Source organism: Propithecus coquereli, unplaced genomic scaffold, assembly GCF_000956105.1.
Source record: "Propithecus coquereli isolate 6110/MARCELLA unplaced genomic scaffold, Pcoq_1.0 Scaffold170, whole genome shotgun sequence".
In the NCBI taxonomy this organism is placed as follows: Eukaryota; Metazoa; Chordata; class Mammalia; order Primates; family Indriidae; genus Propithecus; species Propithecus coquereli.
This window is the reverse complement of record NW_012141636.1, coordinates 5356818-5369101: the sequence shown is the minus strand read 5'-3', so window position 1 is coordinate 5369101 and position 12284 is coordinate 5356818. Positions and strand designations below refer to the sequence as shown.

Here is a 12284-nt window from a genome sequence, read left to right as displayed (position 1 = left end):
TGAGAACATTTATTTAGGTTGTTTACAATCTATTACTAGTATAAAGGTGTTTCATTGACTATCCTTATACATATATTTTAGTTAACTTGAACTTTTTTTATCAGAGAAGACATTCCAGAATATTCCAGGCTATTGATTCACATTGCCAGTTGCCTTCCTGAAAGATTATACCACTTCCCACTTAGGCACAGCCTGTAAGAGTGCCCATTTTAATTGGATCTGTGTACATCAGTAAAGATCATATCTGAAACTATCTCACTTTTGTTGGCAGGTATTCCAGTAGCCTCTACAAATACAACCACAACTTTGTGAAAGCTATCAATGCCATTCAGAAGTCTTGGACTGCAACTACATACATGGAATATGAGACTCTCAGCCTGAGAGATATGATTAGGAGAAGTGGTGGCCACAGTCAGAGATTCCCCAGGTAATCAAGCATATCTCTTTATCGCTGATAAAAATATTAAAGTTTAATGCTGTCCTCCCTCCCAACCAGCCCTACCAGGTTTGCCCACCATTTTATTGTTCATCTTAGTTTAAACTTACGTTACTTTTTTTTTTTTTTTTTAACCATTTCCCTCTCCTGTTTATACATGTTCTATCCCAAGTCCTATTTATGGGTTTTTCTTTCACAATATCTGTTATTTCTATTACTCCCTTTCCATTTTCTACATTCTGGCACAGGGCTTTGTCATGTCTCGTTGGTCCTGTCTCTTGGTCTCTTTGCCTCATGTCCTCATTCTTAGCTGTTCTGTGATATACTGCCAGTTTCATCTTCCTATACTCAGTTATAACTGTGTTACTCTCCCCTATCTAATGAATAAATTTAGCCTGGTATCCAAAGTCATCTAAATAGGCCCATACCTATATTTACTACCTTGATCTGCTTTCAAACAATATGACACATAATTAGTGAAAACTTTTTATTTTACCCCCATTCCTGCTGCTCTCTTTCCCTCACATATCTCTCAACTTGCCTGCAATAACTGTTACACATGCCACCTGTAAACAATCTCAAACTCCTCTATGTGCTTAAAGGTCTAGCAAGGGAAAAAAAGTTACTTATCAATATAGCTCTACTACCCTTAGCCAGAGGTGGCATTTTCCATCTTTACCTTACATCCCCCATGGGATATTTCTTACTTTGGGAGATTATGACACAGTACTTTGAATTTGTCTAGTCAAGAATTTGGGTAGATTTTTTTCATTTCCTCAAAACTATAGCTGGACCTAGCAAAAAGTATGTAGTTCCTTAACATTTGTTAAATGGCCAAGGATATTCCTGTGATACCATTGCTTGCTTTAAGATCATATGACTACAGAGTATTAGAAAGCAAGCAATAGTGAGCTAATGGAAGTTGATAAATGGTGTAAGTAGGTTATTTTCCCTTAATACATTGAAATATTCTCCAATTTTCAGAAAACATAATGGTTAATTTCCTAATATCTGTAGAGTCCATGGTTTGAATTTTTATTATTTGTGCAGGCCACTAATTGATGAATTACTCAATTAACTCTAATGCATTACTTTTTCATTTGCAGACTGATCGTAATGATGTGGCATTTTTTGACTGTGAGAATGTATGGATTTTTTTTCTATCCAATTGATAGTATCCTCCCATAATTTGCCTTCTTTCTCAAAAGAATCTTCTGTAGTATTTCTCAGTGTGTATTCTAGGAAATTTCTAGTCCATGAGATGCTCTAGTTTGTCAAAACTGGGAAAGGAAGCATATTGTATCCCCTTCTTGGATTCACTAAAGTGGAGTTCAAAGTATCTGTATGAGACAGGAGGTTGAGACTTACTCAACAGAAAAATCAAGCATTAAGAGGAGGAGTGTTAGTAGTTGATCCTAGAGAGACTGGCTTCTGCCTGAAAGGGGTGAGCCTCAGACACAGCTGCTTTGCCTTGTGTCGTGTCACGTGCCATGTTTCTGAGGAACTCTTTTGTGCTAAGGATCTCATCAACCTACAGCCAACCACTTTTGTTTTAGAGAACAGCTAGATTTATGAAGGGCTGCTTAGCTCTATGTATATTTTTGTTCCCCTAAGTTCTGCGAGCCACTCTAGCAAATTAATTGAACCCAACGAGAGTTTTATGAGATCTCCAATTTGTGTCCAGCTGGTGACAAGCACAGGTGACACAACCTGGGGCTTTTGATTGACATTGAAAGTGGTTGGCAGTTTTGTGGGACTGAGCCCTAAACCCATGGGATCTGACACTATCTCCAGGTAGATAGTGTCAAAATTGGAGGACACCCCGCTAGTGTCTGCTGCAGAATTGATTGCTTGCTTGGCATGTGGAGAAAAACCTCTATGCATCTGGTCACAGATGTCTTCTGTGTTGATTTTCATTGGTGTTGTTGAGTGAAAGAATTAAAAAACACATTTAGAGTTTTGTCTCCAAAACAGTCTCTCAATGTAAAACCACAGAAAATTTCCATTCAAAATTTGTTTGTACCCTAGTTTTTATTCATAAATATCAGAAGAAATATTCAATGTTTGTTTTTTTCTGCCACCCTATATATAAAATTATGAATGGTGCACAGCTTTTTATGTGCCTTGGTTATTCTTTGGGCATTATCCAAGTTGTGTGTTTTACAACATTACTGTAACATCTTTGTATTGGTTATGGTTATTTTTATGTATTTCACACTTAACATTATCTTCCCTATGGTCAAAGATCTATCTCAGGCTTATCTCTATGTCATATAGATCTTCAAACGATGCCGCTGGCTTAGGAAATATTTTAGTGAAAAATTAATTGACATTTCTGTATAAAATATGCTATCTCTTCTATACAGTTGTCAAAGTTATGATTGCTACTTTTGAGTTAATTGTTCACTTTTTTCTTTTTGTTTCATCTCATATCCATTTTGTCATCGTGTTAACCTGTGTCATCTCTAAGACAAGTGTGTGAGAGACTGAACCACTTGTGAGCAGGTGCAAAGGGCAGGAGGTAGTACAGAAAGAATCTTTGCCAGTGACTGAATTGGAACCTAGTAAAAACCATCCTGGTAGCCACTGAAAACTTAGAACAGTGTGGTATGACAATGCCAAGGTGAATAAGAAATTCAAATAGTTTATGGTAACAGAAAAAATAAATGTTACCATAGTGTTACAGTGGTACCCTAACAAAAGAGTTGAAGGAGTGTAGAGAGAGAGGAGCTAGCCTGGTGATTGAAATCATGGCTAGGAAATCATCCACAAAGGAAAGGCTATATGTTGATGTCAAATGCATTCCTTTCTAGGCCCAAACCTGCACCACTGACTGTTGAAATACAGAAAATGGTTTTGCATTTGCCGACATCTTGGGATTGGAGAAATGTTCGTGGTGTTAATTTTGTTAGCCCTGTTCGAAACCAAGGTAAAAAATAAAGTCTGATTTCTCATTAATTTATTCTGAACTATTTATTGGACGTTTGCTATGGGTCAGGCACTGGGGATGGATTTTGGGGATACATAGATAGAATGGGCCTGATCCACTTTAGTAAAGAAACGGAAATTATGTGACCTAAGAATCCTCACTTTTTTTCCTTTTGTATCCATGACAGACTTTGGTAATAGATAATTTTTCCACCTGAGCTCAGCATTTCTTTAGTATTCCCAATTTATGTTTTAGGTAGGTAGTGACAATGAGAGTGATACGTGAGACAAACTTATTTGCCCTCCTGGTAGGAGAGAATCCTGTGGAAATGAAGAATTATATACAATTAAAATTGGTCTTCCTTCTGCAAATCGCTTGCTGCAATCCTTCTTTACTGCCCATCCTTCCATTTCTGCCATCATTTAGTCTTTAATTTACTACATGAGCCCAAAAAGTAGACCTTTAATTTTTTTTTTTTTTCTGTTAGATTTTTTGAGCTGTATAAAGACTTTTAATTCACTTTACATTAGAATATGCTATGGGATGATAAGTATTAACCCAGCTTCCTCAATGGTGGCCTGGGGCAGAGCCCAGGTTTGTCAAAAGTATCATTGCCATTGCATTTTACTAGTTATTTTCAGAAATTTGATGCATATGAGTTGATTTAATAACACTTCCTCTAAGTGCACTTGTGAGCAAATTATCTTGTTATCGTAAGTTTTCGCCAACAGTGACTTGGAGACTCATTTATGTAGTGCTCAGGTTTATTACTTTTAAGCTCATTTTGAAGATAATAGTACACATGACTTATTTGTTACTATAAAATAGGTGTGGTATTTGCTATCTGGAAACATTCTGATTAGTGTCTCCTGGGAGGATTATAAACTTATAATACCTAAAGATAAATTGTTCTTCTCCTTTCCTAAAAATGTGGTGATAATCAGCCTTCTTACTTCTCAACATTGTCACTTGCCCTTCAAGCTCCTTCCTCACTGAATTCTTGCAGTCTTCTGATTGTAGAAAGCCCCAAGCAGTTTTCATGGCAGCTGGTTGGCACTATTCCTATCCTTCACCTGACACCAGGGAGTCTCATCTCTTTGCCTTTCTACCTGTTATTCTGGGACTCTTCAGGTCTAGAGAAAGTGTAGATCTCAAAATCCTTCTCTACCTTCTTGATTTCGTGAGGAGGTCTTTTTTGGACAGGTGGGATTGGAAATGAGAGTAATTTGAAGGTAATTGAGAAATGAATGGAAAATGAAATTAAAGGGTTGATGTTAGGAGAAGATTAAAAATGACCCTATCAAACAGATCTTCTATTCCTATTTGAGAGGATTAGTAAATGATGCATATAACGTGTTGACTTGATTATTGAGGGCTTGGCACATGGTTAACACTCCATAATGTGAGCTACTAATATTGTTGCTTCTGTTGTTTGTAGAACATCTTATATGCATTAGGAATTTTTTTTTTTAATGGAAGAGGCTATAAAGACTAAAGGACACAGTCCTTGTGCTGGAGACTTACAGTTTAGCAAGACATGCAAAAAAACCTTAAAGTACAATATAACTGCTTTAATATGGTGTTTTTAAAATTCAGTGGGAGCATAGGAGAGGGTAGAAAGAAAAGTTTAGTTATACTCCCTTTCCAAAAGTGATTGATGGGTGATAGGAGGTAATAATTTAAGGGAAGGAAGGAAATTAGACTTTCTAAAGCTAAATTCTTTGACTTTGGTTTACTTGTAGCTTGGTTAAAACTATTATTGTCTCCAGTGTTCCCTATTCTCTCACTGTTATAAATATGATTTGTACAGACAATGGCAATTTCAAAATAGAGAGCTTTGGTGGAAATTAATTGCTTTTGAATTGATCCCTCATCTGTAGTATCTTGTCAAATACTTGAGAAAACAGTGTACTTAGAGGTTCCTCTTTTGGTTTTCTGTACTGTAGGTTGGGAAAAAACTAATTATTTTCTCTTCCTGATAATTGGGCTGCTTGGAAATTTCCACTAACTTTACCATTACCAATGTTTTGTATAACCCAAGACTCAGAATTAGCTGTAGTTAAGGGGATTCACAGCTGTTCTTTATTTAGGGAGCAAATTGAGATTAAGGGAAAAAGAAATATTGAGAGGACAAATGAGGTTTTGCCTTTAACTTGAAACTAGCTTTAAGAACAAGCCTTACAGCAAGATATTTACTTTGAGGTGTGAGATGGAAGAGAAGCTAGGAAATTGGGAGAGATGGACTTTCTTTGTTCTTCCCCCAGCTGTGCTGTCTTTATTTATTATTGTATCTTTAAGAGAGAAGGAGAGTGTCTCTCATGGGTCACATTAATTAGGAAATGCAGATTGTTTTCCTAATGTTTAAAATCTAGTCCACTTAAGTCTTGGTTCTAAATACCGTTTATACTATTAGAGCAGGAAGGCAGGCGCTTAAACTGTCAGCTCCACCTGATTGATTTTACGCATATGATAAAAAGAAATGCCAAAAAAGTCAAGTGACCTTCCCAGGGTCACATAGCTAATGAGTGGCAAAGTGAGAAAGGAGGGGAAAAGAAAGAGAATCCTGGCTTCTTACTCCTAGTTCAGTGTGTTTTCCACTGTTGGAAGATATAGCTGAACATAGTTATACCATATGCAAATCACATTATCTATTTGAGATTGTGGAAATTTGATTACTGCAGAGCTCTGGCTGGGCCAGATCCACTCTTATTCTTTATTGCATTGTAGTCTTCTTAAGGGATAATGGTTCTTTTAGAATCTAGACTGCCCTTGCTTTTTGAAACGAGGCACTAATTACCTTGGTAGCTGACACATTCTTTTGGGAAAGTCAGGGGCTTGAGGAAGGTTATCTTCTTTCCTCATTCCTGTAATTGCTTTTTAAACAGAGCACATTCTGAGCCCTTGGGTGTACTTGTGGTCCATCCCTCCCACAGTACCTTATGGACAAATAGTGATGGTTTAATGGCTAATACTATTAAAAAGAGATTATTTTCATAGCTATAATGGGCCAAGAAAGCGGGATGGCCAAAAAGGACCCTTTTCAGACTCCCTTCGATATGTTATTTCTTATAAGACCTTGGTGTCTCCTGAAAGGAACATTGGCTCTGTCTACTTATTCACTGGTCTAGTTCTTTGACACCCCATCATCGGAATGATGGGTCCTAAGGATAGTATTGTTTGGACGTTTTGAAAACAAATGGTTAATTTTGTTCTATCTAGTGAATACATGACAGGGAAAGAATATCTGAAAATTTCTTAAAATAGATACAGACCTGTAAACAGAAAAGAACACTAATCCTGCATTAGGAGATGAAAAGACACTAGCCCCTGCCATCTATTAACTGTGTGACCTTGGATGGGCCTTTGCTTCTTTCCAAGCCTCAGTTACACATTATCAAGGGAGTAGTTTGTACACTAGATGAATTCCAAGGCCCCCTTCCAAGTGCTTCTCTTCTAATCTTCATAATTTAGATGATTCCTCAGCAGCAAAAGGAGTGTTTGGTATGGATCAATCTAAGATCTTTAGGGGTAAAACTTTAGGAAACATCAGAAATAGGAGTTAAGAGTAAATAGGGCTCTAGCATTCTTTAGGTCAGGGCCTTGTGGTATTGTTGAACTATTTGGAGAACTTTTAATAGGAAAACTTTAGACAAATTAAATTTAACAGTTTAATTGAGCAAAGAACAGTTTACAAATCAGGTAGTGTCCCAAACCAGAATAGGTTCAGAGTGATTCTTGTGTGCGGTTGGAGAGGATATACGAACAGAAAAAGGAAAGTGGGTGTATAGAAAATGGAAGTAAGGTACAGAAGCAACCGGATTGGTCACACCTCAGCGTTTGCCATATTTGACCACAGTTTGAACAGTTGGCTACTTTTGATTGGCTGAAACTTGGTGACTGGTAAAGGGGTAGGTTAGTGTTGTTTATATAACCACTTGGGTTACAGTTCACTATGTACGGAGAAGCCTTTAGGCCAAACTGAAAATGTGTAAAGAGGCAGCTTTAAGCAAAACTTATTTTAACAGGAAGTTCACATTAGGATCTAGGCTTCTGCCTTCCTTATAGCTTAGAAACAGGTAAAGTTGACTCTTTCCATTGAATTCACTTTATTTCATGGATATAAATATATATCTACTTGTTCATTCCTTAACTCATTCTGCAAACATACATCACTAAGTTAGGCACCAAGACAAAACACATGTCCTGTGAACACTCAAAGAAATTCAGTTTGGTTTGAGAAAAACAATGTAGGTTCTTCAAACAGAGTTCAGAATATTGAAGGCTGAGCATAGCGGCCTAGCTTTCCTTTGCCTCAGGGAGGGACGGACATCAGCGGTTACCTGGAGAAGCGAAAATCAGCAGCCCTGGTAGTATTTTGAATGCATAATTCTCTTTTGAATGCTTTTCCCTCTAAAGAAGGCAGTTACTAAATTACTGAATTCAGATTTACTAAAGAGACTTTTTTATGTATAATGAGTTTTTTGAGTTGCATAATTGTTCATAAATCTTATTTTACATTCATAAGGGAATGCTCACCATTCAAATAATCTGGTAAAACTAATATATTAGTACAGCAAATAGAATAACATACCAATTATGTAGAACTAGGTTTAATACCACTGTCTTGGATTTGGTACAAGCATATCTCCATGGAGAATTTGTGTTAGTGGCAGAAGTAAAAGAGACTAATAATAGAGATATTAAAATTATGCTCATCTCTTTCTGGAATTGTAACAAGTGCAAATCCCAGTGCTGTTGTATACATGCCATATTTTCTTATATGTATTTCTTTTACCCACGCATTTTGAAGAAACAGAACAATAATATTGTTCATATAAGTTACCTCATAATACAACATTTTTCCTTTTCTTGAAATAGCAATTATATTCCTAGCAGATGCTTCTTAAATAAATTTACTTTGTCCTTGCCAGAGCATCCAGGTGTTAAATGAAGCAGTTTTCTGTTCCCTTCTCCCCACCCCCATTCAGCTACTTTTCATCTTCCTCTGACCCATGTCTTAACTTCCTCACTGTCCACCTTAAATACCATTTTCATCATTATAATCATTCTTTTGCCTTTCTTGGGCTTTGTTGTATTTTTTTTTCTTCTTTCCTTGGGTTAAATCTAATGGTTTACAACACACCCACACCTGAGTCATTTTTAGGGTTAGTTTCACCCAAAATGCTTTGGAAAATACTGCTTGTCTTAGTCTTTTTGGGGTTGCTATAACAAAATGTTACATACTGGGTGGCTTATATAGAAATTTATTTCTCACCGTTCTGTTATGTGGGAAGTCCAAGATCAAGATGCCAACAGATTTGGCGTCTGGTAAGGGTCCACCTTCTGGTTCACATACAGCCACCTTTTCTCTGTAACCTCAAAGGTTGGGAGGGATGAGAGATCTCTCTTGAGGGCTCTTTTATTAGGGCACTAATCCCAAAGTCATCTAGTAAAGGTCCCACCTCCTAATACTGTCACCTTGTGTGTTGGGATTTCAACATAGATTTGGGGGGGCATAAATATTCATTTCATTGCATCAGACATATTTAAAAGCTCAGCTCACATGCGTCCCTCAACAGTTTTCTCTCAACCTGGTGGCTCAGAATATTATAGACATAAAGCCTTTCTTCATTATCAAGAATATTACCAATGCTTCTTAGAAATTAGGAGAGTTTTTTTTCTTTTTAGCTTCTAAAACATTCTCAAAAAAGGTCCCATATATTAATGTTTGTCTTTTGATGAAAAAGAATGAAATCTTAATGTTTGTAAGTTCGGCAATGTTTGTTGATTGAATCTTCAATATTGCACTGATCCTAAACAAACAGCAACAACATTCAGTGTAAATATATTAATTTTTCTGATCCACTCAGGTTTTTGTATGATTCTTTGTGAGGCTTCAAATGTTTCTTGGATTTTATATCTTTCTTTTCTATCTTCAGAATCTTGTGGCAGCTGCTACTCATTTGCCTCTATGGGTATGCTAGAAGCAAGAATCCGTATACTAACCAACAATTCTCAGACCCCAATCTTGAGTCCTCAGGAGGTTGTATCTTGTAGCCAGTATGCTCAAGGTAAGTGTATTTCAGGCACTGTCTTATGAGCTATTTACCTATGTGTAGTTGGCCATTGTTCGCAAAGGCAAAAGGATGGTGTAGTAGAGAGAGGATAAAGTCTGTAGCTAGAAAACCTGGGTAGAAGTCCAGCCCTATCACTTATTAATGAATGGTTTCTCATGGATTTCAATGCACCATCCAGCAAATTGTCAATAGTCATTATATATTGAGTAAACACAGCCTCTTGCATACATTACTTACCTATGTTTAAAACTCTGAGAAGCAAGTATAGTTCCTATTCATAGACAGGGAACAGGAACAAAGAAGTTTTATAGTATTTGGACAGTCACATAGCTTTTAAGCATTGGGGTTTCAGTTCCAACCATGGTCTCACTGCAAAACCCAATTCCTATTAAAATCATACCAACAGCTGGTTTCTCTTTAGGAGAATTTTAAAATTCTATACTTAGGCTTTCAGAACAGGCCATATGTAATACATGTAGAAAGCCCAGCTACAATTGATTTAGGGAAAAACATTCATTTTAAAGTTTTCTCTGTGAAGACCAGATTTGGCCACTGGAAAGTTTCCCAGCACACCAGTGAAACTGCTGGTGAATGATTATTTGCCAATGAGCCTTTTATTTCCTTCTGAAATACTTACTAAACACCAACATTGTTACAGCTAGGCCCTGGGGGCTGTAATATATTAAGACAGTCCTTACCCTCATGAAGCTTAAAGTTCAGGGAGGGAAATAGAAATTAAATAATTGTGATGGTGAAAAGAACAATGAAGAAACATTAAGGGTTATAGATGTGTTTAATAGGGCTAGTACTGCAGGACAGGGGTGTGGGGGAGGACGTTTCATCAGGAGGCTGTCAGGGAAGACTTGCTTGTAGAAAAGCTGAGGATGGAGTCTGGCCACTTAGCAATAGCAACAATAGCTACCTTTTATTGTTTTTACATGAATTATTACCATCCGTATTTTACAGATAAGTAAACAGGTACAGAGAAGTTAAATTCTTTACACAGCTTTAGATTTGAACTCACGTAGGATTCAGAGCCATCCCACTTAACCACCATGCCATAGCTACCTTCCATATTAGGTACTAAATAAATACATGTTAAATAGATGGGGGTTGGGGAGTGAAAGGATAGTTAACTATTCAACTGAAGTGACATGTAAGCTAAGGACAACTTCCAGGGGTGACATATAAAGAGTAACAGAGCAGAGAAGAAAAATGGGAAATGGGACAATTTCTCCTGTGCCCTTTTCTAATAAGGATTAGTTAATAACCATGTGTGTTGTTCATCCTCAGGCTGTGAAGGTGGCTTCCCATACCTCATCGCAGGAAAATATGCCCAAGATTTTGGGCTGGTGGAAGAGGACTGCTTCCCTTACACAGGCACTGATTCTCCGTGCAAAATGAAGGAAGACTGCTTGCGTTACTATTCCTCTGAGTACCACTATGTAGGAGGTTTCTATGGGGGCTGCAATGAAGCTCTGATGAAGCTTGAGCTGGTCCACTATGGGCCCATGGCAGTTGCTTTCGAAGTCTATGATGACTTTCTCCACTACCGCAGGGGGATCTACCACCACACTGGTCTGAGAGACCCTTTCAACCCCTTTGAGCTGACTAATCATGCTGTTCTGCTCGTAGGCTATGGCACTGACTCAGCTTCTGGGATGGATTACTGGATTGTTAAAAATAGCTGGGGCAGGAGCTGGGGTGAGGATGGCTACTTCAGGATCCGCAGAGGAACCGATGAGTGTGCCATTGAGAGCATAGCAGTGGCAGCCACACCAATTCCGAAATTGTAGGGTATAGCACCCAGCATTTCATACTGATCACCATCAGTCATAAAAGGGATTGGTTTATTTACAGACTGGAGACTTACAGCAATAATTTCAGAAGCTTACACTCAGATTGCTGTGAAGATTTTTGTCTTTAAAATTCAAACCACCCTTAATTTTAATATACTTTCCTATGAACCACTGGCCTACTTTTTTCTTTTTAATTCAATGAGAATTTTCTGAGAGATGGTGAGCTGTAAAGTAATGGATTTTGCCTAATCACTTGTAATTCAAACAGATGTTATATTTTTTTAAAAAAATCTATATGAAAACACAGATTTATTTTTAAATGTTATCAATCACAAAAATATGGCAATGATTGTTAAAATGTTTTAAGCTTTTTAAATAAACGGTGTAGATTATAGAGTTTATGTGTATTGAAGGGAATATTTACCATTGATTCTTTCAGTTGGATTCACTTAGGTTACCCATGTAAGTACTTCTTTAATAAGAAGGAAAAGTAATTGAAGAGATTTCAATTAAAAACAAAACTATGAACCTTTATGATGGGAGTTATACTCAGATAATGCCCAGTGAACCCTAAAATCATTCCTGGATATTTGATCTAGAGGTCACAGGGAAAATAAATTGGAATTTTTGATACAATGTAGATATTGGTTAAACTATTTCTTATGATGTATATCTTGCATTTGGGAGTATTGGTTAGTCTTCATTAGTTGAGTAGTAATAGCTTAGTAAATGGCATATTAGTAGTTTAGATTTGGATAAATATTTTAGGATCTGCCAGGGATATTTCACAGTGGTATGAAACCTCTATGCTGAGTGAACAGATGACATCTATTAGAAGTGATGTGACAGGAACTAGGCAATCAGAGCTGTAAGACATAAACAAGAACCACAAACCTTTTGGAGCTGGAAGGAACCATAGAGATTATGCAATCTAACCTCTGCACAGATTGAGACTGAAGTTTAGAAATAGAGCATGTGACTTGTCCAAGATCACACAGCTGGTAAGTAATGGAATCATAATTAGAACCTAGATCTTCTAAATC

At 37.1% G+C, this 12284-nt stretch overlaps 1 protein-coding gene across 1 annotated transcript in view; it reads left to right on the top strand.

The window, feature by feature from the left end:
- Positions 1 to 11625, top strand: part of CTSC (cathepsin C) — a 37292-nt gene extending 25667 nt beyond the window's left edge. Inside the window, exons 4-7 of the mRNA XM_012641802.1 lie at positions 272 to 427; positions 3250 to 3365; positions 9305 to 9436; positions 10736 to 11625. Coding sequence (XP_012497256.1) covers positions 272 to 427; positions 3250 to 3365; positions 9305 to 9436; positions 10736 to 11238 — 907 coding nt within the window. The 3' untranslated portion in view covers positions 11239 to 11625. The remainder of the gene's footprint in view (positions 1 to 271; positions 428 to 3249; positions 3366 to 9304; positions 9437 to 10735) is intronic.
- Positions 11626 to 12284: the final 659 nt, after the last annotated feature.